This window comes from Drosophila elegans, unplaced genomic scaffold (genome assembly GCF_018152505.1).
Source record: "Drosophila elegans isolate 14027-0461.03 unplaced genomic scaffold, ASM1815250v1 contig_208, whole genome shotgun sequence".
NCBI classification, from domain to species: Eukaryota; Metazoa; Arthropoda; class Insecta; order Diptera; family Drosophilidae; genus Drosophila; species Drosophila elegans.
In genome coordinates, this window is record NW_024545578.1 from 25955889 (window position 1) to 25982353 (window position 26465).

General features: G+C 33.5%; 1 protein-coding gene across 16 annotated transcripts in view; it reads left to right on the forward strand.

The window, feature by feature from the left end:
* LOC108136874 (hemicentin-1) overlaps window positions 1-26465 on the forward strand; it is a 160477-nt gene that overhangs the window by 14580 nt on the left and 119432 nt on the right. For all 16 annotated transcript variants that reach the window (XR_005977235.1, XR_005977236.1, XM_041708293.1 and 13 more), the window contains exons 2-4: window positions 3374-3742; window positions 24914-25085; window positions 25139-25287. Coding sequence is in view for 14 of the 16 variants with exons in the window: in XM_041708293.1 (XP_041564227.1) it covers window positions 3610-3742; window positions 24914-25085; window positions 25139-25287 (454 nt within the window). In the remaining 2 variants the exon portion in view is untranslated. The remainder of the gene's footprint in view (window positions 1-3373; window positions 3743-24913; window positions 25086-25138; window positions 25288-26465) is intronic.

A 26465-nucleotide genomic window follows, 5' to 3' on the forward strand; every position in this document is an offset into this window, starting at 1 on the left:
AACGTTAAATTTAATTGAGTTTAATAGGAAGGGACTATAATTTTACCTATTATTATATCATTGAGAAAGAGCAAGCTCGCTATTGAACGTGTATCTACAAGACTCCGGGTATGCAGTAGGTAACATTGGCCAAAGTAAGCTGGCAAAGGTTCTCAATTCAATTAATATCTACAACGCTTGAAGGGTTCTAAATAAAGGAAGCATATTTCACCCTTAAACGCAAAAATGCAGACAACACCGTTTGTCTTGAGTATGGGTCCCTAAACAGTACAGTGTTTCTTTTGACAAATCCGAACATTGCTTATGACTTCGGCAGTACATATATGGCTTATATGATTGATAAACAAAAGTGTACTGTCAAAGAGGATCCATAATCTCAATAAGTGTTGAGTGCGATTGGCTATTAATAAAATATGTTGAAATATTAATAGCGAACAAGATAACATTTATTTAGGTTGAGAGGCAAATTGTTCTGCATACACAGTAAACTGATTTTGATCAAGTCAGATTGTAGCAAATGACTGTCATTAATGGAATTCACTGGCTTGTAAATTTTAAGGTAATCCGCATCATTAATGAAAATAACAAAGAGCAAAGGACCAAGAGTACTTGAGGATGACGAGAGGTTGCTTCATAGGAGTTAGGTACAAGCCAGCTGACTTCAACAAAATAGGATCGGTTTGCCAAATAATTTGAGATCCAATTTAGAAAAGAAGAATGAATACCCAAGCTTGGAAAGTTTTAGATGCAAGGCAGAGTGAGAAACCTTGTCAAAGGCCTTGGCGAAGTCAGTAGCTCAAGCTTGAATGCAATGAAGTTGAGAACTGCAGTTATAAATAATGCACGAAAGTGAACCGCTAATAACGTCAATGCCAGCGACGTCGATTATTGAGGGTTTTTTGATGGAAGCTTGGTAGGGGTAGATGTACGTAATGGTTTTCCAACCAATATGTCCACAACTGCAGACTCCAAGTGCTGTCTATCCCTATGAATTAATCGGCTAACCTTAACTGATTGTGGCCAGAATTCACCGGTAAAACAGTCTGGTAATACTACTCCGGGACTCCAAGCTTAAAGTTAACCAATTTCAGAGTGCTAAGATCTACATTTGTTAAGGAATGTCATTACATGCTGTCAGAATTTACTTTTACTTGTCAGTAACAAACTTACACAGTGCCTCTGGCTTTGTGGTTACAGGGAATTTTCCAATATTCTAAATCTCTTGCTGGGAAATACTTCAAGTTGATCACAATTGTGCACCGAACCGATTCTTTTAATTTTTCTTGGGGACAACCTTAAAGACCTCTGTGGGAGGGTTATGGTCTGACGCAACGGGATTGAAATAATGGGAAGGATTGTTAATCACTTTTTCCTTCTTCCACTGTTTGGTTTTAACGTTAACTTTGCATGAATATGTAGGTAAAAGCTTTTAAGTTCACGAAGATCCTCTATGACCTCGTCTGTTTTTGAGTGCGAATCATTGCTCACTACGCAGCTATAACATTGCCATAATATATTCGTCATGTTAGTTGGCAATTGTATTGCCTCTTCGGGCAAGTTAACACACGAAGTGTGGAAAGTGCTATGACAAAGCGATGAACATCGAACCCCCTCAAAACCGCGAAGCTGTGTGTGTAATGGCAACACTGCACTAAGAGCAAGTAAATGGAGTCATTACGAAATAGAAAACGCATCTGCTCGTAACGAATGTTGATCAGAGACTGGTATTCTTTGATATTTTACGAACATATACTGCATAATAAAATTGGTTAATAATAACAATAAAGTTTCACACTAATTCGAATTTCCCAGACCTGTTCCAGTTTCACTTCTGAAAGATACACACAGAATCCAAATGCCCTCTTTTAATTCTCTGTTAGCTTCCGAAAAATGTAAGGTAATCTTTCTTTGAATTGATTTAATATACTTTGCGATAAGTTAAAGTGCAGATTATATTTTAACCTTATTCTTTTGTATTTTAAGAAAAATACTCCTTAGTAAAATTGGTTAATAATAACATGTTTTTTTATTACAATAAAAAAACAATATTTTAAGGGACTTATTTTAAGCACGCATTTTTTATGTCAATTTAAATATGATAAGATAGGTATTCAACCAAAGTTAAATTTAAAAGTTTTTTTGTTCTTATTACCGCTTCATTTAATGTTCTATTTTTGCGAAACGTGTTTCATTGGGACCTTTTTCATCAGCCCTGAGGCAGCAAAACTCTGAGAACATAGGGGACAGCTGCCAGTCAGCTGATTTTGTTTGGGAAAAGGCAAATCCGAAAATGGTATCATGTTCACTGGCGAGTGAATCCCGAAACAGGCCTGAATATTTCAGAAAAACGGTTTTAGTTTCATTAAAATTGGACGAGCATATAATAAAGCTCCAACACAAGGGAATATGAAGAAATTACTACTTCGCTGTTATTCAATTGATTTAAATATACTTCAATCTATAATTATTATTATTTTTGAAATAGGGTTTAAATTTTATTGTAGTAAAATTGGAAATATATTTAATAAAGCTGTCATGGGAACGATCGAATAATTTAGCTGCAAATAATGATTGCTTCAATTTTTATAACATATACGCATTTAATTCGCAATTTAGATGTTTTAAAGAATATGTATGAAAACTTTGGCTTGCCAATGTTTGCTTCCCCGTTTGGTTTTATTATTTATTAATTATTTTTGTAACGTAGCATATCGGATGCATTTCCGACCTCATGTCCGTCCGTTCGTATTTATGCTTTTAGTTTTAAAGCTATATGCATAAAAATTTTCCAAAAGTTGTCTTCCTATTGCAGGTAGTCAGATCGGACGACTATAACATGTAGCTCCCATAGAAACTATCGGGAAAAAAATGAAAAAAAAAATTTAACTTAGTGTAAGTAATGGTTTATTATTTCAGAATTGCGGTTTTAATTTGATTAAAAGCGGAATACTAAAGTAAATGAAAAAAAGTTAACTTCTCTATTTTTTTTTAATTCGTTTGGACTTAATAATTGTTTAATACCTGAGGTTAAAATCTTATACGCAAGTAATTCGAAATTTAGATGCTTTAAAGAATATATAATTTTTGCAATAGGTGCAAGGGTATATAAACTTCGGCTTGCTGAAGTTTGTTTCCTTTCTTGTGGTTATGGGTTTCGGAAAAAGCGGCAAGACTTTGGAAGACTTGCAGACTGAAAGCTTTTTCTTTGTCTTTCCTTGCGACAAGGGCCATTCTTACCGCCTCAAATTCACATATAGAAGGTTTTAAAAAATTAAATATTTTAACATTAGATTTCTACAAAATATTTGTAGATATTGCAATGCTATTTTACAAATAAGTCAAATTTTTAGTTTAATTATTTTATTTCTTTCAGCAAATGCGAAATTTCTCATGGCTTAAGAGGAGACAGAATATTACTATGGAATAAACCAAATACAAAAATAGAAAGAAGAACAAAAACCAATTGAACTTGAAGGCAACGAAACTCATTAGCATTGAATAAGACAAATCGAACTTATCAAACAAATCAAAGGCGTTAAAAACTCTTAAACACCATTTTGGACAAGCTGCGATCGACAAGCTAACCCTATAGTTTGTAAGACTAAAAATATGTTGCCGAGACGTTCAGGAAAGGGTATACGTACACCCAAACCGAATCGAGAGACATTGAGCGCTCCCGAAACAATTTCACTGGTGCTTTTGCTATGTTTGTCTCTTATTGGACGCGTCAGTGCTCAAGTTGGTAAGTTCCAATTAATATAGAGGAGGTAGTAATAGCTAATTCACATTAGCACCGTTTACTGTTTACCGTTTTTTATATCCTTGCAGAGGGTATTATAATTTCGCTCACATATATTATTGATCAGCATCACTAGGAGAGTCGATCTAGTCATGTCCGTCTGTCAGTCCGTTTCTACGCAAACTTGTCTCTCAGTTTTAAAGCTATTTACATAAAATTTTCCAAAAGTTGTCTTTCTATTGCAAGTAGTATATAAGTCGGAACGAGCCCAATCGGACGACTACAGCATATAGCTCCCATAGGAACAATCAGAAAAAAAAAATTTAATTTTGCTGTTTTTTAATTTTTATTTTATTGCTTCGATATTTAGTAATGGTTAAATATTTCAGAATTACGGTTTAAATTTCATCAAAATCGGACGACTATATCATATAGCTCCCATAGGAACAATCTGAAAAAAATACAAAAGAAATTATAACTTTGCTGTTTTTTAATTTTTTTTTAGTTCTTCGACATATAGTAATGGTTAAATATTTTAGAATAACATTTTGAATTTCATCAAAATCGGACGACCATATCATATAGCTCCCAGAAAAATAATAAAAATATATAAAATAACTATATAATTATTGAGCAGCAAACCATCATAGCTTCAATGTTTTTAATCATATACGCAAGTAAATCATAATTTCAATGTTTTCAAAAATGTTTAATTCTTGCAATACTTGTAGCTGCAAGGGTATATGAACTTCGGCTTGCCGAAGTTTGCTTTGTTCTTGTTTAAATTCTTTTTGATTTATTAATAATTTGACAGTTCAGAGTTATTTTTTAATTTTATTAAAATGGGAAAAATATATCATATAGGTGCATAAGGAACTATCGAATAATTAATCAGCCAATCATTATAGCTTAAATTTTTCTAAACAAGTAAATCATAATTTTAATGTTTTCAAGAATATTAATGTTTTACTCGTGAGTTGAAAATTGATATCCTCGAACGTTTTATTTTAATTTTTTCAAACTTATTAAATTAATAATCATATTATTAAGAAATTTTTGATACCCAATAGTTTAAAATTCAATAGTTAAGTTTCTCTGAACATTTTTTTTTTGGGTGTAGCCACATCCAATACATTTTCCATTATTTTATTTTCCAATTGGTTGACAGAGTAAGGACAAAGAATCTATAATACACTTACCTTAGCTGATGGAACATAAGTTTGTATGGACTTTAACTCAGGGGCCAAATTATTATGGAAAAGTACAATTAGTTCGTCGGAAGTTAAAAAGTTTCATTTTGTGTTCCTGTGTTATTAACGATTAAGTTGTCGTTTTTAAGATATTTGCATATCTTGTTAACTTTTTTGCATAGTTTTTGATTTAAAATAATTTCGCTTAAGATAACAAAAACTTTAAATTTTACTTTCAAAAAGAAATTATTTTAAAAATATTTAGTGAATATAATCTTCCTTTAACTTGAAGAACTTATTTTGCATACTTGGTGTTGCATACTTTTGGGGTAAAATTTATGCCAAGGCAGCGTTAGCTTCTCTGTACTGAGAAATTTTGCCGACTTGTTGATTAATAACTTTCCCATGTCCCAAGTATTTTTTATAAAAAGTTTTGGAATCTCAAGGGCTATATATTAAAAGAAATTGTTAAGTTTCATTATTTTTAATAACTATTATGTTGCTTTTTATTTAATAACACGAGTTTTTACCAACGAATTCCATAATATTATGACCACTTGCTTATTTTTAGGCTTATAAGGGACACAAATGTTCAGCAACAGGTATCCTTTATTAAAATTTTGCATAACATTAAAAAACTATCAAAAATAGTCTATAAATCGATATTTTTGACGATATTTTCAAATATCAAAATAATAATTTTTTAGAAAGCATTTATCATCGATACGATATTTAATAGACTTCCGACAACCCTAGTTAATATCACCTCGCATAATAACTCTCTGGCCTGACATTTAGAGGCGGTAGTGAAAAAAATAGATATTTCTTATCGAATAAATTCGGTTATCAGCTCTGTGTAAAAATTTCACAACTCTGTGACCACGTGTTATTTAAAGCGCATTATTTCTTTAAAAATTATATATATTTTATTATATATAATTAAAAATATCATCATAAAAAATAAAAAAAAAAATAAATGTACAAATTGAAATATTGCATTCAGTTCCTCTTTGTGAACATGATTCTTAAATTGATTTGACAAAAATTGAATCCAAAAGCAATTTTACGTTTGATGAGAAATTCAAGGCCATCTTCAAGGATTTCTAACAATAGAACTCAGTGGCACGATTATATGTAAAGCGCATATACGTATGAAGTTTGTTTTGTGTTTGGCTTCACAAAAATTCAGCTGAATAGATACAATTTTTATCAAAACCGAAACCTTAATCAAAATAGTTACATTCGTTGTAGCCGGTAACCGAAACCGATATTTGAATCCATTTTAATTCCTGATATATAAAAAAATTTAATTACAAAAACTTTTTATCCCCCCCCTCCGGTATTTTGAGTTATCTTGTAGTGCTATAAATTGTTTATTTTTGTTTGTTTCATAATTATTAAATGACAGCAATTGTACATACGAGATACTTTTTTAAAAAACACATGCTTCAAGTAAGAATTGAACCCGGGACCATAAGAACACTCGTCCACGCACCTTTCAACTTGTTAGTGACCAAAAGAAGCACAACTATTTTCTTTAAAAAGGCGAATTTTAATTTTATGCACAACATTAATTTTTAGAATAGGCAAACACCTAGATAAGCATTACAAAAATTAAAAACATATAAAAGTTTTACATTTAAAATTACACCAATAGATTTTTGTGTAAAAAAAGCTTAAAGTTATAAGCTTGTTCATTAGGATGTGTTATATAAAACTAGGAGAGCCGATTTAGCCATGTCCGTCTGTCCGTTAGTTTTAAAGCTATCTGCATGAAACTTTACCAAAATTTGTCCCTATATTGCATGTAGTTTACAGGTCGGAATGCGCTGAATCAGTCGACTATAGAATGTACCGCCTATAGGAACAATCGGAAAAAAAAGAAAAACAAACTATAATTTTGCTGTTTTTATATTTTTGTTTTATTTCATTTAGATATAGTGATGGTTTGTTGTTTTTAAATGGTAACATTTCTGTTTTATTTTTGTTTTTTTTTTGATATGTTAAGGGTTAAATAACTCAGAGTTACTCCTTTAGATTTTTTAAAATCGGGAAACGAAATCACACATCTTTCATAGGAATAATTGAGCATCATACATTCATTGATTTTAAACATATAGGCATAAATCGAAATTAATATATTTTCAAGAATATTTAATTTTTGCAATGGTTGCAAGGGTAAATAAACTTCGTCTTTCCGAAGTTTGCTTCTCGTCTTTTTTTATAATGTTTTTAGATATGATCGTCTGTCTGTCCGTACGGATGTCGAGGTCTCGGTAACCATAAAAGAGTTGGGACTAATCATGTATAAGTGCTTTTGAAGCATAGGTAGCGCGAGGTCGTTCACCGTAACGTCAAAAAATCGTGAAATTCTTTTGAGACAGAAATTTTGTTTGGTGTTTAGTTATTTGATCAATATCTATCAACGTAAAAAAAAATTAAAAATCGAACGAATCTTTTCGAAGTAATTAAGTAACGGGTATCTAATAAGCCAGGTACTCGGCTTCTGCGTTCCGTTTTGTTATATGTCCAACACTTGTCTTTGTTTCAAGTTTCCTTTGGCTTGTTTTCTCCACGTTCATGGGAACTGCATCTGGGAATTCTTTTTGCAGAAAAAAACATTTTCCCACCTTTGTTAAGCCACTGGCCTTAAAATACCATGGTTGGTTGCATGGGAAGAGAAATTTTCACTTTAGGAGGGGCGTAAAGAAATTTGCATTATATTCGTATTGGTGCAAGCCATAAAATATATTTTTGCTTCATGAAATTAATTTATTAAATAAAACCATGTAACACTCTAGCTAAGATGATCAAACCACAACACCACGTGACGAGCTATTAATAACGTGATGATGGCACCTTTGACTCCAAAAACTTTGGATACCAGAATTTGTTACGATTATTATTTTTTATTTAATTAGATTCGTAACCAGTACGCTGGTTTGGAATTTTTAAGTAGCATGGCTGATTTTATTAAGCAGCTTTGTGCCGAATAAGAAACTAATTAAATAAATAAAAGTTAATTTTTTGTTAAAGTAAATAATAATTGATATCAAAAGTTTTTGGAGTTGAACGTGCGATCATCACTTTATTAGTACCTCGTCAAGAGATGTATTTGCTTGATATCAGGAGATTTTGTATGAAACTACAATCATATTACTGCAAAGCTTCGAAACATACAATAAAAAAAAACCTTAAAGCACGACCATGAGTCAACCCTGTATGATTTTTCTATTGCAAAAACCAAAAAACCAGCACTTTAAAAATTATTACAGAAGTCATGATACACCAGTTGATTACAACTTTGCACGAAAAATTCTCCTTTATTCAATTTACAGAAATCAAAATTAAGAAATAACGTTACATTTGCTTCACTTATCCTATAACTATAACAACAAAAACGTCCTTAGTTTACTTAGAAATTATAAAAACATAAATACTTGTATTAAGTAAGTTGGATCCACATGAGTTATGATACACTGACCTATTTTGGCTTTTAAACGGGATTTTTTATACCCTTGCAGAGGGTATTAAATTTTTAAGTCAGAAGTTTGCAACGCAGTGAAGAAGACATTTCCGATCCCATAAAGTATATATATTATTGATCAGCATCACTAGGAGAGTCGATCTAGCCATGTCCGTCTGTCCGTCCGTCTGTCCGTCTGTCAGTCTGTCCGTCTGTCCGTCTGTCCGTCCGTTTCTACGCAAACTAGTCTCTCAGTTTTAAAGCTATCTGCATAAAACTTTCCCTAAAGTTGTCTTTCTATTGCAGGTAGTACATAAGTACAAACTTGATCACTGATTACTGATCCATCAGTGAAAATAGAATATGGTGTGCATACCAAGACTTTTCAAAAATTTAAATTAAATGGTTAAAATGTTTCTATTCTGACCGCTTCAACCAGGTATTTTGCCTACACTGGTCATTTTTATCTCAACTCTTTCAGTACTCTTTTGACATCTAAACTTCCTGCAATAGAAAGAAAACTTTTGCGAAAGAGTTATGCAGATAGCTTTAAAACTAAGGACTAGTTTGACTAGATCGACTCTCGGTGTGATGATAATCAATATATATATATATATTTTATATGTTTTCTTCTGTATGAAATTATAACACCATTTGCAAGGATATGAAAATTAACGAGAAAGTTTTTTTTACAAATATTTAATAAAAATGCATTTTCCCTAAACTTAAAAAATTTTTTTTTTTACATTATCCTAACCAAAGTATGCATTGCCATACTGTTCGCTTCGCTTTCCCGAACCAACTCTCCTCCCAAGTCTCCGCTCCGCTCTGGAGAGCGCTAGATAAGTTTGGTTTAGGCAGCTACAATTTACAAGTGCCAACAAATACACACACAATATACCCCCAAATTCCCGAGTTCTAATTAGGAGGAAATTTTCGGCAGGCAGCGTTAACTGCTCTGAACTGGAAAAAGTTGGCGTTTTTGTTGTTTAAAAACTTTTTAAAAAGGTTCTTTCAAAACTGCGTGATATATACCACAAGTTCCTAAATCGCAAGTGCTATATACGTAAAAATAAAAAAAAAATACAAATGGTTAAAGCCGTTTTAAAATAATTTATAAAAATATGTAAAAAAAAAAAAATAAAACATAAATTAGTTCTAAAATTTGATAACCTTTTGACAATACCTATTCTTAACGATATGAAGCACTTAACTGTAGCTCTACTAGTTTAGAAATATTTTACCCTAACTAAGCTAGATATTCAAAAAGTCATCAAACACTCTTTTTTGTAACGACCTGGCCTACATAAGAACAATTATTTACACAAGTCTTTAAAAAATTTGGAAACTGATAAACAGACACCCAAAAATATTCAGTTCATTCATAAAAAAATAAATTTTGGAATAACTTTGTAACGGCAGCATCGGATCCATTCAACAAAGCAAAGTTAAAGTATTTTACCAAACCGGGCCCACGAGCCCTTTCAAAGCTCTTTTTCTTGAACCAAACAAGATTCCTTACGTCTTGGCATGCACTCCCTTTTCTATTAGCGATACCTTTTGATTGGTGTATTACTCAATACGACTACTGTGTAGTCAATAAAACTACTATGTTTATATAGCCGCAGAACTGAAAAACTGTTCTGTTGGACCGATACATATATGTATCAATTAATCACGTATATTGCACTCAATCTGAGGATATTCGTACTCAAAAAAAAATCCAAGAGCAAAAATTCTCACTTTAAGACCCTTTTTCTCAGTTTGAGTTCAAATTTCCAAGAATGAACAAAATTAAAATGAGAATCTACGAAAATAAATCGGCCAAAAATGTAACTAACATTTTCTTTCAACTTATTGTTTCTTTTTACATTATGTTATATTATTAATTACGTGTTAAATGAAATCATTTTACTTACGAAATATTTTTATGAAAAGCACATGCCTCGACTGAGAATTGAACCCGGGACCTTTCGCGCTCTAGATGTAAGCCTTAACGACTCGTCCACGCACGCTCTAACTTCTCAGTAAGCTAAAGCCGCACAACTATTTAATTTGAAAAGGAGAATTCGTAATTTAAGCAAAATGTTTGCGGTATTTTTTAGAAATGATAAATAGTTACATAGGTAAGCATTCAAAAAATAAAACGGAAACAACGAAAAAAAAAAGGAATCACACAACTCGAAGTGAACTCGGAATCTCAAAACCTTGGGTGTTGGCATCCTTGTGCGCATCGTACCACATGTACTGCCGACCACAGTGATTTGAACAAAATTGATTTAATTTTTCATCAACTCGATCTAAGAATCATGCTGACAAAGAGGAACAAAACTAAGAGGCACATTGTGCATATAGAATGCAAGTGGTAAGTGTCACAGGGCGTGAGTTGGATAGGACTTAGGCGAGAATTGCCCGAGCTCGAATCCTGCTTGAATGAAATATTTCAATTTGTTTCTTATATTTTTTTCATTTTTAGATGATATTTTTAATTATGTATATTAATATAGATTTAACTTTTAAAGAAATAGAGGGCATACAGTATTGAAGGTGCTCGGGGTTTTGCCAAACTGACTTTTTAATAAATAATGCTGTCTATGTAGCTTAAGTAAAAGTTTATTAAAATGTTCATTACCCTTTTATTGTATTTTTCTTTAACATTTTGCTTTGTTGTTTTGGTTACAAGTTTTTAAAAGTATTTTAAAAATAAACCTAAGTTCATAATATTATTAAGAGATGTTCTTGTTTTCAACATATAAACAAAATTTAACGGTTTTTGTTTTTTTTTTAATTAATACTTTGAGTTATTATTATTTTTCTTTTTTGTGCTAAGGAATGCTAATTTTTAACAAAAAAAAGCATATAAATAAAAAACAAAAACATTTAAAATAAAAACAAACAAATATATATAAAAAATTATTTAAAATACAAGCAAACAAAAAAAATTAAAAAAAAACAATTAAATTAAAAATAAAGAAATAAGAAACTTAAAGATAAAAACAAACGAAAAAATCATAAAAAAAGCTTAAACAAATATAGTAGAAACAAAGTTTTCAAAATCGAGTCATTAATTTAAAAGTCATTAGACCTCTGACGCCCCTCTATCTCTGCTCAGCTTCTCATCGGCCGCTGCCGAGAGAGAACAACAGAACTGTTAGCGGGGGTGGGGATGCTGCACACTCTTAGCTTTTTGTTGACTATGCAGTCCGACAGATGGCGCCAACTTAGATTTAAATTTCATCAAAGTCGGACGACAACATCATATGTCGTTTCCTTCGGAAACAATCAAAATATTAAAAAAAAAAAAATAACAAAATTTAACTTATCTATTTGTATTTTTTTTTAAATAATTTTTTATAATTTATTAATAATTTGATAGTACAGAATTACGCATTTAATTTTATTTAAGCCGGATAAAGATATCACATAGTTGCCATAAGAACGTTTGAATAATTAAGCCGGAAACCAACATGTCTTTTATTTTTTTAAACATAAATGCATATTTAATTTTTGCCAAAAGCTGCTAGGGTATATGAATTTCAGCTTGCCGAAGTATAACAGCAGCGTAAGCAGGAGTGACGATGAGCAGGGGTAAGCGGTAAGCGGTCGCAAGGAGACTACTATATGCAGCCGCAATATTGCAACTCAGAAAAGAAAGAAAACTTTCAAACTACTAAAGCTTATACATACTTGCTATATATGGCTAAAAGGTAATAGCTACTTAAGTTTCCTCAATATATGTTCTTCAAGTAAAATATTTTCGGAATGATAGCAAAAATTAGAGACGTTAGGCACGATTTCTTTGTATTTCGAGTCCTTAAAGCTTTTAAGAAAAACTTGTAATATACAACACATATTACACATATTTCCCACAAATCGCTTTTGAGAGCTATTCAGCGTATAAAAATTCAACCCATTTCAAGTCTTTAAAACTATCATTTTGTGCTTGTTAGAGCTTTTTAAACCCTTTCGGGACCAACGCTGCCTGTGAGAAACTTCTTCTGCTTGAAGTCTTACAGTAGGCTTTAGTTTTGTTTTTTTTTTTGGTCGTTGTTTCTGATAACAAAGGCCGAATGTTTCTACCGAAAATATGAGCTTATAAAAGTTAACTTGAAGATCATATTCAGCAGCTATTTGGATACAAGAAAGGAAGCTCTATCAAATATTAATGAACCTTAAATAATTCAAACAAGTCGCCAAACGAAACATAGCACGAGCTTGTTTCGCGTGGGCCCTATTAGTGGGCAGTTATCGAGTTCGCGAGGAAAACATAAATAACGTAATTTATACCCATTTATAAAAAAACTAAAACTAAGTAGGTGAAATTATGATAACACAGGGAAAGAGGTTGAAATGCAAATTAGATTATATAGATTATTATAAATCTTACAAAGAACACGAAGGGGTTCATGCAGGTCAAAATTTGAGGCACAGCTTGTCAAGTTAAGAGGATGGTAGTTGTGGGTTGGTCTAAAAGGCACATTAAAAGTTAAGTTACCAATTTTATGAAGTCAATATGGTGATATTCGATTCTATGAAGTCAATATGGTGATATTGACTCCATAGAATTGGTAACTGACAAGATTGTGCATAAACTAGTTCCAAGTATGATTCTACGATTTATAAAATTAAGCAATAGTAATCAACTAGAGTAAGAAGGCAACATTACGTTTTGATCCCAGTTCAAACCACGAAGGGCAAAAAGAAGAAATTTTTTTTGTACCGACTCAATAAGATCAATGTGTACTTAATATTGGGGACTCCAAACGGAACTGCAATATTCTAAACTGGGACGGACAAGGAAGTAAATAATACTTTAGTTGTACAAGGACTGTCAAATTCTTTTGACCATCGCATAATAAATTTAAGAACACTCATAGCCTTGTTAACGGTAGACTTTATGTGTTAGTCGAATTTTAATTTTGGGTCAAAAAGAACCTATAAATCGTTGACCGAATATATACGGGCCAGTGGTCCAAAGTTCAACATCATCAGCATATGTACATAAATACTCGAGAATATGTTATGACAGAAGGAAGATCATTTATGAACCAAGTAAATAGCAATGGGCCCAAATGAAGGATACCTATTTATATTTAATGTATGTGAATGTTGAAGAAAGTTTCTTAAGCTATCGACGACCGAAATCAGTAAAACAGAACTAGAGAAATAAAATAAGGTTGGCATGAAAATAGGTGAAAAACGTTCTTAACACTTAAAAAAAATGTTACCATACATCAAATTTTGAGTGTCATTTTTTAAATCAGGAAGTCCATCTGAACCAGAAAATTAAGCTTTGATCGCTGGATGATTTCATCGATTTATTCGATCGTTCCTATGGCAGCTATATGACATCGCATTTCGATTTGAAGAGAATTAAAAGCGTAAATCTGAATTATCAAAATATTACTATGTCCATTCACAATTTTTTTTTAAATTTATTTTTTAAATATTCCGATTGTTCCCATGGGAGCTATGTGATATAGACGTCAGATTTTATAAAATTTAACCAAAATTCTGAAACAAAACCCATTACAATATCTCGAAGAACAGAAAAAAAATAAAAAATCAGCAAAATTTATAAATTGGGGGAAGCGGGAATTTTGGATTTTTTAAGCAATGGTTTGGCTTTTTTTATACCCTTGCAGAGGGTATTATAATTTCAGTCAGAAGTTTGCAACGCAGTGAAGGAGACATCTCCGACCCTATAAAGTATATATATTCTTGATCAGCATCACTAGGCGAGTCGATCTAGCTATGTCCGTCTGTCCGTCTGTCCGTCCGTTTATATGCAAACTAGTCTCTCAGTTTTAAAGCTATCTGCATGAAACTTTCCCAAAAGCTGTCTTTCTATTGCAGGTAGTATATAAGTCGGAACGAGCCGGATCGGACGACTATAGCATATAGCTCCCATAGGAACAATCGGAAAAATAAATTAAAAAAAATTATAACTTTGCTGTTTTTTAATTTTTTGTTTAGTTCTTCTACAGTCTTCGACTATCTCTCGTCGCGAGCGGACGTCTCTTATCTCCAAACAGCGGTTCCCGTACGGTCACTGTTTTTATTGGACCCACGTGGTTCTTATCTTTCACACCTTTTCATCGCGTATTTTGCAATAATCTTCTAACCACCGTTTATAAAAAATCAATTAACGTATAAAGTCAAGAAGCCCCAACATGGGCCCAGGGCCTCCAAACCTGGGCGACAATCGGTTTGCGCCGTTTGCCATCAGCCCACCATCAAAAAAAAGAAGACAACCCCAAAAACTAGACATAGCATTCCCCGAACTTCCACCTACCTCAGTTGACAATCCAAGATATATTACAATCGCCTCCATCAATACCGAAAAGACAATTTCTCAATTCTCATGCTTCGCCGTCCACCGTGCCTTAAAAATGATCTCCAAAAACATTGTGACGATTTCGAACCTCAGAGACGGCAATTTACTCATGCTTGTAAAATCTCAGGCCGATGCTGAAAAGTTTCTAAACACTACCGAGCTAACCGGTATATGCAAAGTACAGTGTAAACTCCATGAGGCCCTCAATTTTGTGAAAGGGACAGTTTATGCCCCGTACCTATGTGACATTCCCGAGAAAGAAATCGTCGATGAACTTAAATCACAAAAAGTTACGGAAGTTTACAAATTTATGAAATCATACGATGGTGTGTCTAAACCCAGCGGAGTCGTCCTAATAACATTCGAACTCTATAACCTCCCATCTAAAATCGAAATTTCCTGGCACTCGGTAAAACTTCGCGAGTACATACCAAACCCCATGAGATGCAAGTCTTGCCAACTCCTCGGTCACACAACCAAAAAATGCGGAAACACCCCGCTCTGCTCCGAATGTGCCCAACCCTCCCATTCCCCAAACAAATGCACAAAAATCTGCTGTGCCAATTGCGCTGGTGAGCATTCGGCCTCTTCTCGACAATGCCCCAAGTACCAAGAACAAAGAGAAATACTCAGAATAAAAACAGTCAGAAAATGCACTATGCGTGAAGCCAAAACAATATACAAAACAACGTCACATAATACGGTTAACACCGCCTCTTACTCTTCAGTAACCAAAACATCACATCATCATAGCGAATACGCAAACCAAAACAAAAATGACAAAATTAAAATCGCTTCCACCGAAGAAGCCCCGAAAAAAACCCATTCCCCTTCCCCCATTCTCCATTCCCCTCCCCCATTCCCCATCCCTCTTCCCCCATTCAACAGTCCCCTCTCCCCGTAACTCCTAATCAGCCAAAGCGACCCGCTCTACTTGCTCATAACAAGTATAACCTATCTCCTGCATCATACGAATATTTACAAGAGATCCATGCTGAACACGAAAGTAGCAGCCAAGCAACACCTTCAAATCATAAAAAATCAACTTCCCACAATAATAATCCAAATAACCATGATTCTGACGATACTATGAGTGATTCATAGTTTCGTCAATCCAAAACCACCTTAAGCTCCAAACCAAATACCATCAATCCCCTCTTCCCACTTATGTCCGTTACAATAGTACAATGGAACATGAATGGTTACTTTAACAATTATCACGAACTACAACTATTGATAAACGATACAAACCCTGATGTTATTTGCCTTCAGGAAACCCATATAAATGTCAACTTAACGAATATTTCTTATCCCAAGCAATTTACTGGATATTTCTATAATATTAGCTCTAATACCTATGCCAAACAAGGTGTTGGCATACTTGTTCGTAAAGGTATTCCCCACAAGCCCATACCAATCAACAGCAATACATGCTCTTTAGGTATTGAAATCCTAGCCCACCCCAATATCTGTATTTTTAATACATATATACCTCCTTCTCAGTTAGTAGAAGCCAACGAAATTCTTAAAATAGTAGATCTTACTACCAAACCAATCCTATATGTGGGAGATTTTAATGCTTGGAGTCCATTGTGGGGGTCATCCTCGCGAAACTCTAGAGGTCTCCAAATAGAAGAAGTCATTTACAAATCAACTTTAACTATCCTCAATGACGGCTCCGCTACCCATCATTCCACTCACAACTCTTTCACGGCTATTGATCTAACATTAGCATCCGCATCACTGTTCCCCTTTTGTATGTGGTCTTTAAAAGACTCCTTATACGGGAGCGATCATTATCCTGTAAAGACACATATTCAGTTTCAAACTAATCCCAAAAACTTACCACCATCTCCAAAATATAAAATAGATAAAGCCAATTGGGATCTGTATCGCAGCAAATGCAAAGATCACTTTAATTTCCCTGCCACAAGCGACTTAAACCTGTTTGCCGCCAAAATAATTAAAGGAATCAAAGCCTCAGCTAATGTAGCAATACCACAAACCAAACCCTCTCTACATCCGCGAAATGTTTCTTGGTGGAGCAAAACTCTGCAAGATCTAAGGCAACACAAGCAATCCCTCTGGCATGCCTACAAACAAACTCAGAGCACCGCTGCCCTGATTTCCTACAGAAAATCTAATGCTCTTTTCAAATACAATTCCAAAAAAGCAAAGCGGGAATCCTTCGAAAGATTTACATCTAATATAAGTCCTCAATCATCTACCAAAAAAACTTGGTCTGACCTAAATCGCTTAATAGGAAATTTCCCAAATAACCTCAGAGCAATTAAATATAACAACGTAGTTCTCCAGCACTCTGGAGATATTAGCGATGCCTTTGCGAACTTTTGGTCGGACTACTCCAAGGACGACAACTTCTCACACCAATACAAGACTCGTAAAGAAGAAATTCTTTCTCAGGAATACACACCCACCAAACTGTCCACCGCCTCCACGAACCTTGACTCCAATTTCACTCTTAGTGAGCTCGAATATGCCCTTAAGTATGCGAAAGGAAAAACACCCGGTATAGACCGAATTTCATATCCAATGCTTAAACAGTTACCCTCCGAAGCCAAATACCGACTATTAGAAATGTTTAACGCAATGCTAGCTAGAGGTACCTACCCTCATGTGTGGAAATCTGCCATCATTATCCCTATCTTAAAACCTAACAAACCAACACACGATTTAACATCCTTTAGACCCATTTCTTTACTCCCTTGCTTAAGCAAAACGCTAGAAAAAATGTTAGCCAAAAGGTTAATGTGGTTAATTACGAAACAGAAACTTATCAGCCCCCACCAAACAGCTTTTAAACAACAGCATAGCACTCTTGATTCTCTTCTGCATCTCCACCATTACGCATCGGACGCCCTTTCTACCAAAAATCATGTTACCATTTTGGCAACTGATTTTGAAAGGGCCTTCGATCGCGTGGGGGTGCATACAGTATTGGATCAACTTTCCCGGTGGGGGGTAGGTCAAAAGACCTTCAACTTAGCGAAGGCTTTCATGATCAACCGTACTATCCGAGTAAGAGTTAACAACACTCTATCCAAATTCTATACTCTCCACAATGGCATCCCACAAGGATCGCCACTCTCCGTGGTATTGTTCATGATCGCCTTCCAATCCTTGAATAACATAATATTAAGACATAAGCAAATTAAACTGTCAATTTATGCAGACGATGCCATAATTTTTAGCAAATGTAAGAATACCACTACACTAAATAATAAGTTTAAAGAAATCCTTGAAGAAATCCAAATCTGGGGAAACACCTCCGGTGCGACCCTTGCTGTAAATAAATGTAAACTTTTTCATATTTGTAAAAAACAACGCTGTACATACCCACCATTGTCGTACAATAACATAGATATAGAGCGAGTTCCTTTTCTTAAAATTCTTGGCCTGACAATTGATAAACGACTCACATTTAAACAACACTGTAACGAACTTAGGATCAATCTTATCAATAGACTAAACATTATTAAATTCCTTACATCTAAGCGTTCTTTCATTCATCGGACAACACTTATACAAGCGACTAGAGCTTTGTTGCTGTCCAAAATCGATTATGGCCTCGCCATTTATGGGTGGTGCGCGCCATCGAACTTAAAAAAGTTCTTACCTCCTTATCATGCTGCCGTCAGACGTAGCATTGGCGCATTTCCAACGACCCCAACCAAATGCATCCTAGCCGAAGCAGGATTACCGGACATTAAAACCAGAGTCGCGCAAACTACTTTCAAATTAATACCAAAACTCATGTGCTCATCCAACTCTATTCTGCTGAAGGACTTTGAAGTAGCCTCGAAGCATCGAAGGAAATTTAAAATCCAATCCACGATACGAAGATGTATAACCTTTATCAAGAGACACAACATAGAAACGCCTTATCGCTGGAATAAAGTCATTCCGTCCCCTCCGTGGAAATTACGCGCCACCGCCACAGACACTACACTGCACGATTTCCAAAAATCAAGGACATCAATCACAACGTTTAGGCAGCTATTTAAAGAAGTTACCCACAAATACTCCGATAGGAAATGGCTTTACACCGACGGTTCAAAGTCCGACGCCACAACCAGCTTTGCAGTGGTAGACCAACACGGATTAATTGTTTCATGGGGTCAGCTACCTCACCACTTCTCCGTTTTTACTGCGGAAGCAGTAGCTATTATTCAGGCAATTAAACATGCTCTCGAACTTAAGGGAAGATATGTCATCTGCAGTGATAGTCTGTCCACCCTACAAGGAGTCCAAAACTTTTGCAATAACAACAACCTCTTATCAGAAATTCGTCACCTCTGTATCAAAAACAACAGCAAAATAAAACTATTATGGGTCCCGGCTCATATAGGAATAGATGGGAACGAGTTAGCTGACAAAGCTGCAAAACTAGCTGGACGAGCTCCGTGCCACACAATCATCCCTGGAGTACAACAGGATATCTGGAAAAACATTAAAAACATATTACTTAACATCGAACTGGATGACTGGTCGTCGTTTAACCACTGGTATAAACAGTTTAATCCTGGCAAAGAGGTCATCAAGTTTCCTACGTCGATCAACAGAAGGGAATGCGCCATTCTCACTCGGCTAAAAACTGGACACACAAATTTCACGCATAAACACATCCTCAACGGCGAAAGGCGGCTAAACTGCCCTAACTGCGGAGCTGAACTATCAGTCAAACATCTACTTGATACCTGTGCAAACTACCAAAACATCAGAATAAACCTATTCGGTCTTACCCCGCCCTCAAAACTATTATCAGATCTTACAGCTTCTAACTCCAATCGAATATTATCTTTCCTACGCATATGTAAAATTATACACCAGATCTAAATGTTAATTCTCAAATACAAACAAAAGTTTAATCAATTGTCGAGTCGATGGCCACAGTAGCTAGTTACTCTTTTTTTCCTAAATTAGTTATCATATTATAAATTTAATTTTATGTATAATAGCTAATACTGAATATATAATATATATATATATATATATGTTTAGTTCTTCTAGGTATAGTAATTGTTAAATATTTCAGAATTACGGTTTAAATTTCGTCAAAATCGGACGACTATAGCATATAGCTCCCATAGGAACAATCATAAAAATAAATAACAAAAAATTGTAACTTTGGTGTTTTTTTAAATTTTTTTTTTCCAGTTCTTCGAGATATAGTAATGTTTAGATATTTCAGAATTACGGTTTAAATTTCATCAAAATCGGACGACTTTTGCATATAGCTCCAATAGGAACAATCGTATAGCCGCCATAGGAACTATCGAATAATTAAGCTGCAAATCATTATAGCTTCAATGTTTTTAAACATACACGCAAGTAAATCATAATTTTAACGTTTTCAAGAGTATTTAATTTTTGAAATAGCTGCAAGGGTATATGAACTTCGGCTTGTCGAAGTTTGCTTGCTTTCTTGTTTTCAAATTATTTAAATATCAAATTATGAAAAAGAAGCATTTTCACAATAGACACATGCACAAACAATGGAAAAGTTTCCAAATTTTAAAATATTGAAGCAGATTGACGTATTTTCCGTCGCAAAGGTGTCAAGCGCAAATAAAGAGGAAATTACCGAATTTTTCCGAAATATAACACCAATAACTTTGATCAAATGTAAGAACATCACCGATACTAAACAATTATAGTATGGGGTCTTAAACTTTAAGGATTCTGGTGACAACCGCGGGTTTGTTGAGTTTGGCAACTGTAGCCATCGATATGTTATGTTTGCTTTGGTCAAACGCAGAAAATGAAGGGGTTTTTAGACAGCTTAATTTGATCAAATCCAAACATAGGAATTCGACCAACAGTATTTTATCCATACGGTAAAGTTTATAAAGTTTTATTATAAGTCAAAAGATAGACAGTACTCATTTTTATTTCTATATACACATATACAATTACCTGCGAAGAAAATGCAGAAGACTTGGAGCAGATCATGAAGATTTTGTAACAAATAAAAAATATCGTATAAAAAAATGGGTTTTGAAAACATTTATTGACTTTTTGTGGCCTTTTGTCTATTTTCTAGTTTGTTTTTAGCTTTTTCTTTAATTTTGCAGTTTTTTTTATACCCTTGCAGAGGGTATTATAATTTCAGTCAGAAGTTTGCAACCCAGTGAAGGCGACATCTCCGGCCCTTTAAAGTATATATATTCTTGATCAGCAGCACTACCAAAGTCAATCTATCAATATGCTTTAGGCGTCCGATCCGGCTCGTTCCGACTTATGTACTACCTGCAATAGAAAGACAACTTTTGGAAAAGTTTCATGCAGACTAGTTTTGCGTAGAAACGGACTGAAATTATAATACCCTCTGCAGGGGTATAATAAAAATCTTAAAAAAAAACCCCTAAATTGATTTTTAAAAAATTTTAAAACAACATTTTTTTAAACGTACCGACAGCTGTTAATTAAATAAAGGACAGATAATTTTGAATGGAAATTGAATAATACACTTGACCAACAGCTTACTTTCATTTGTTTTCTTATGATGAACTAACCCAAAATAGCAGAGAAGAATTAGATCAAGAGTTTTTTAACACACTAGCTCAGGAAAGATTAGGCTTTTTAGATGAGAAAGATTATCATTATCAAATTAAATTTGATGGGAATACAATTGAAACATGTCTTACGGAACAAACAATATTCTTATTTATAACAAGGAAACAATGTACAAAGTTAAACGTTGGAATGGTGTTGTTCCCTCAGAAAAAATATTTCTTAAAGTTGATTATAAAAAATTGATAATAAATCTTAAGAAAATCTAAAAAAAAGGAAACTGGTTAGAAACACCCACTAAAGCGTATATTATAGAAGAAAAAGAAAGGCACATAAATAATGTTACTTCAAAATTTAGATGTTTAGCAAGTGGAATTATTAAAGGCTCAAAAATAATGTTACTTCAAAATTTAGATGTCTAGCAAGTGGAATTGATAAAAACTACATGAAAAAGCCAATATCATTAACGCCCGCACTGTAAAATCGTTTGTAAAATGGTATCAAAATTTCAGCTAAATCAAAATATCTTGATTGTACGAAAACAATTTACAATAACTTTATTAACAATAACCATTCCTAAAAGCCAATGGTCACCTCTGGAGTTGTTGATATTGGTGACAGTGCTTTTCCAAATGGACAAACATACCTTGCTTTATCTCGGTTAAAAACCCTTTCTGGCTCACATATTCTTAACCTAAACCAGGTATTAAAACAAATGATGTGACAATGAAAGGGTACAACCGGTTAAGAAGTAAATATAAAAAACTACAGCATCTTATTGTTAATAATTAATTAATTAATTAAAACGTCATATGATTCCCCTGACGGTGTATACTTTCTTTGCAAAAAAAGAACTAATTTAGTCATCGATTCCGGGCTTCCAAGGTGGCGTAACTTCTTAAACTTTAAAATTAGCGTGATAAACACAATATAATAATGTAAACAATAAATTTTGAATTTAACTTTAACTTTCAATGAATCCGTCAATGAATGATGCGAACAATGGGCGTATTCATCAGAACAACATGATCACTGATGGATCAGTAATCAGTGATCAAGTTTGTTCTGCTGAACGCTTGTGATGATGTTGTGCTGCTGAAAACGACCAATATACTATCATACCAGTAACCGCGGTACGCAGGCTACCAAAGACAAAATACTTAAAATACTGCTCAAGACAATATTAATTGAGCTATCAAAACCGCGAATCTCTGCTTTGGTTTAAATCCAGAAAATAATTTAAAAAGTCAAAAGCGAACTTAATCGTTCGTTATACGGGTATGACATTACATTGTTCGCCTCATTCATTGATGAATTCATTGAAGCTCAGAGACAGAGAAAACCAAATGGATACTACTACTACTTTTTAACGTTAAATTCAAACTTTATTGTTTGGATATTATATTGTTTTTGGAATGGAAACGTGTTATCGATTCACGTTCACACTGGTTAAACTAAAATAAAATATTCAACTGCCCATATGTATATTTGACTATTCAAACCAATAAAGACTGCTGCTGCACTGTTGACTTTTTATATCCATTTTTGAATTAACACAAAGCACAGACTGGCGGTTGCATATCGATAACAGTCGATAGCTCAATAAATTATGTCTTGAGCATTATTTTTAGTATTTTGTCTTTGGTAGCCATAGTACCGCTGTCCATAGACAAAAAAAAATTGCCACCGAAATTTTTGTTTTGATATGAGCTACAGTCGCGTGATTTTAAAGGATAAGCTTTCGAAAAGCCCCAACGTCCGATCAGTCTAAATTTTTCAGGATCCATGTAGCTTATTGTCCTGTTTACGAAATAACAGGTTAACGTCTGCGACAGGTTCTTTTGTTTTTTGTCAAAAAATCCTATAAAATTAAATTTATCAATCTTTGAACCAAATTTGGAGATCTAGTTGAAATATACATTTCATTTTTAGTTTTCATCTCTATGTTTTTCGCGTATCTAACGCTTGCCGCTTGATAAAACTTTATTTTTCTGTAATATAAAATCTATTTACAGTGTAAGCTTTGCACTTAAATAACATCATTTTTTATTTAAATTAACGTTATGGTTTTTGAAATTTTAATTTTGGTTTTAATTGCATATGGTTTTATTATTGTTTTATTTTGTTGTATATTATTTATATTCAGTAGAACAAGTTTTCGGTAGATTTTTCTTAAAATATGTTTAGTTTTTGGTATTATTTTCTGTTTGTTATGTTTTTTTTTGCAGAAAGGGAGAAAGTTATTGGGGAAGATTTGTACGATGGAAATTAAGCCGCCGCAGTCAAATTTTTAATTTTGCCTGCATATTTATGTTGCACATCGATAACACGAGCGCGATAATGTATCTATGAACGCTAGGATAGTTTGCTCATCCCTTTCTAGTTGATGATAGCAAAAAATTTTGGTCAACATCTCGTTAAATATAATTTTTGCCGAAAAAAGTCCCTAAACAAAAAATGTGTATGTTAATTAGACCTTGAAATTTTGTTATTATACGATTTTTATGAAGGTCACAGTTTGCAAGAAATTGCCGTAAACCAGAAATAACGGATTATACCGTTATTTAAAAAAAAATCGGCCTTGTCGCAAACTTTGACTTATTTATCGTAATCAGGACCTTTAAATATCCCAAAAATTTGAAAACGTTCGGGCGTTGGGGCTTTTTGAAAGTACAGCCTAACAAATTTAAACCTTATGTCTGAAATATTTAACATTTACTATATTTAAAAGCATATAAAAACAAGAAAGTAAGCAAACTTTGGCAAGCCGAAGTTCATATACCCTTGCAGCTATTGCAAAAATTTAATATTTTTTAAAACATTAAAATTATGATTTACTTGCGTATATGTCTAAAAACATTGAAGCTATGATGATTTGCAGCTCAATTATTATATAGTTATTTTATATATTTTTAATATTTCTATGGGAGCTATATGATATACTCGTCCGATTTTGATGAAATTTAAACCGTAATTCTAAAATATTTAAACCTTACCATATGTCGAAGAACTAATAGAAAAATTGAAAAACAGCAAAGTTATAATTTTTTTGTATTTTTTTTCCGATTGTTCCTATGGGAGCAATATGATATAGTCGTCCGATTTTGATGAAATTTAAACCGTAACTCTGAAATTTTTAACCATTACTATATGTCGAAAAACTAAAAAAAAAATTAAAAAACAGCAAAGTTATAATTTTTTTAAATTTATTTTTTCGATTGTTCCTATAGGAGCTATATGCTATAGTCGTCCGATCCGGCTCGTTCCTTATATACTACCTGCAATAGAAAGACAACTTTTGGGAAAGTTTCATGCAGATAGCTTTAAAACTGAGAGACTAGTTTGCGTAGAAACGGACGGACAGACGGACGGACAGACGGATGGACTGACAGACGGACAGACGGACATGGCTAGATCGACTCGCCTAGTGATGCTGATCAAGAATATATATACTTTATAGGGTCGGAGATGTCTCCTTCACTGCGTTGCAAACTTCTGACTGAAATTATAATACCCTCTGCAAGGGTATAAAAACAGAAATGTCTGCTTTACTGCGTGGCAAACTTCTGACTGAAATTATAATACCCTCTGAAAGGGTATAACAATTAATGCGTTCTCATGTTAAGATATTGATTTTGTATTTTCAGATACCACTATTAGTGAACAAGAAAGCCAATCAGTTGTCCTACCATGTCCCGTTAATGAGGACAAGTGCGGAAAGCTGCACTCACTAAACTGGTTTAAGGGCGATGATCGCATTGCTGCAATGCTATTAGGAGACAATAATGTGACAAGTGTTAACAAAGAATTTGAAGAAAGGTAAGAATAGATTAAATCCAATTAATTGCAAATTAAAATTTTTTCTTTCATAGAGTGACTGTTGAGCAAAATCCGTACAGGCTTGTTATTAAGGACTTGAAAATATATGATGAAGATATTTATCTATGTGATACTACATTTTTTATACCAGAAGAAACGTGTGATAACTTCAATGGATATCGAATCGAGTTGAGAGTCCTAGGTAAATAAGCATACTAATAATTACTATAATTTCAATAATTATTATTAATTATGACAATCATCGGCTTAATACATTAGTAGAAAAAAAGTAAAATCAGAATTAATTTTTTACACGTAGGTTTAGTTTTGTGTACGTTAGTAATAGGATTGTTAAAATAATCGATTGCACTATCGATACTATTGATGGTTGGACAATTTGGCAAACATCGAAGGCTTACGCTCACCATCGCTCTATAAAAATACATTTTTATTATGGTATTTTTGATGAAGATTTGGAATATATTCCAGTACATTTCTGGCAACTTGCTAAAATTTTCAACTTTCAGGTCACTGTACATTTCCAAAAAATACGATAAGGGCAAGTTAGAATATGAAGTTACATAAAACGTAGTGAGACACAATTTTTCAAATTTAAAATTTGCTTTGTAAGTCAGCGTTAAATAGAATAAATTAAGAATTCGGATTTTTTTTATTGATATTTCGTTTATTTGGAGCTGATTGTGTTGCTTGATGGGTTTACAATTACCGTTTCTAAAAAACAGAAAGGATTCCTTATATGTGGGAGCTTCTTCCTGCTTTGTGGTGCTGCGACCAGGACAAGCTGCATGTTTTCAGTAATTTTTATGCAAAATAGATTTTATATTCGAAAGAAATCAAAAACTGCGCCATTCGTACATATACAGTGGTGCTCATACACTTAAGCCACAAGACATCAACGAAGAATTTATACGAAAATTATGAAAAGTGTTTATTTATTTTACAGCTCAAATTTTTTGTGTCACATTAGTTCTATATGTGTTCTAATAGAAGAATAACCAAGTTGTAGAACTATATATTCAATAAAAAACTAAAAAAATCTGAGAATAATCCTGCTTACATACTTAAGCCACCTGGAAAAAAATGGTTGAAAAAGTTTAAATTTGCCCAATATTCCTTATACTTGTAATAAATTTACTTTTATATTGAGTGAGATGACGTTTCTGCTTAAGAACAGCGGAGCAACGCTTTGGCATTGAATCCTCAAAACGTGCGCACTGCTGAGGGGTGATTGTCTTCCACTCTTTTTGCAAAATTCGCCACAAATCGTTTTTAACTGTTGGTTTTTTTTAGCCATCGACTTGTTTAAGAATTCCCCACAAGTTCTTTATAGGGATCAAGTCTGGGCTCTGCGGTGGCCAT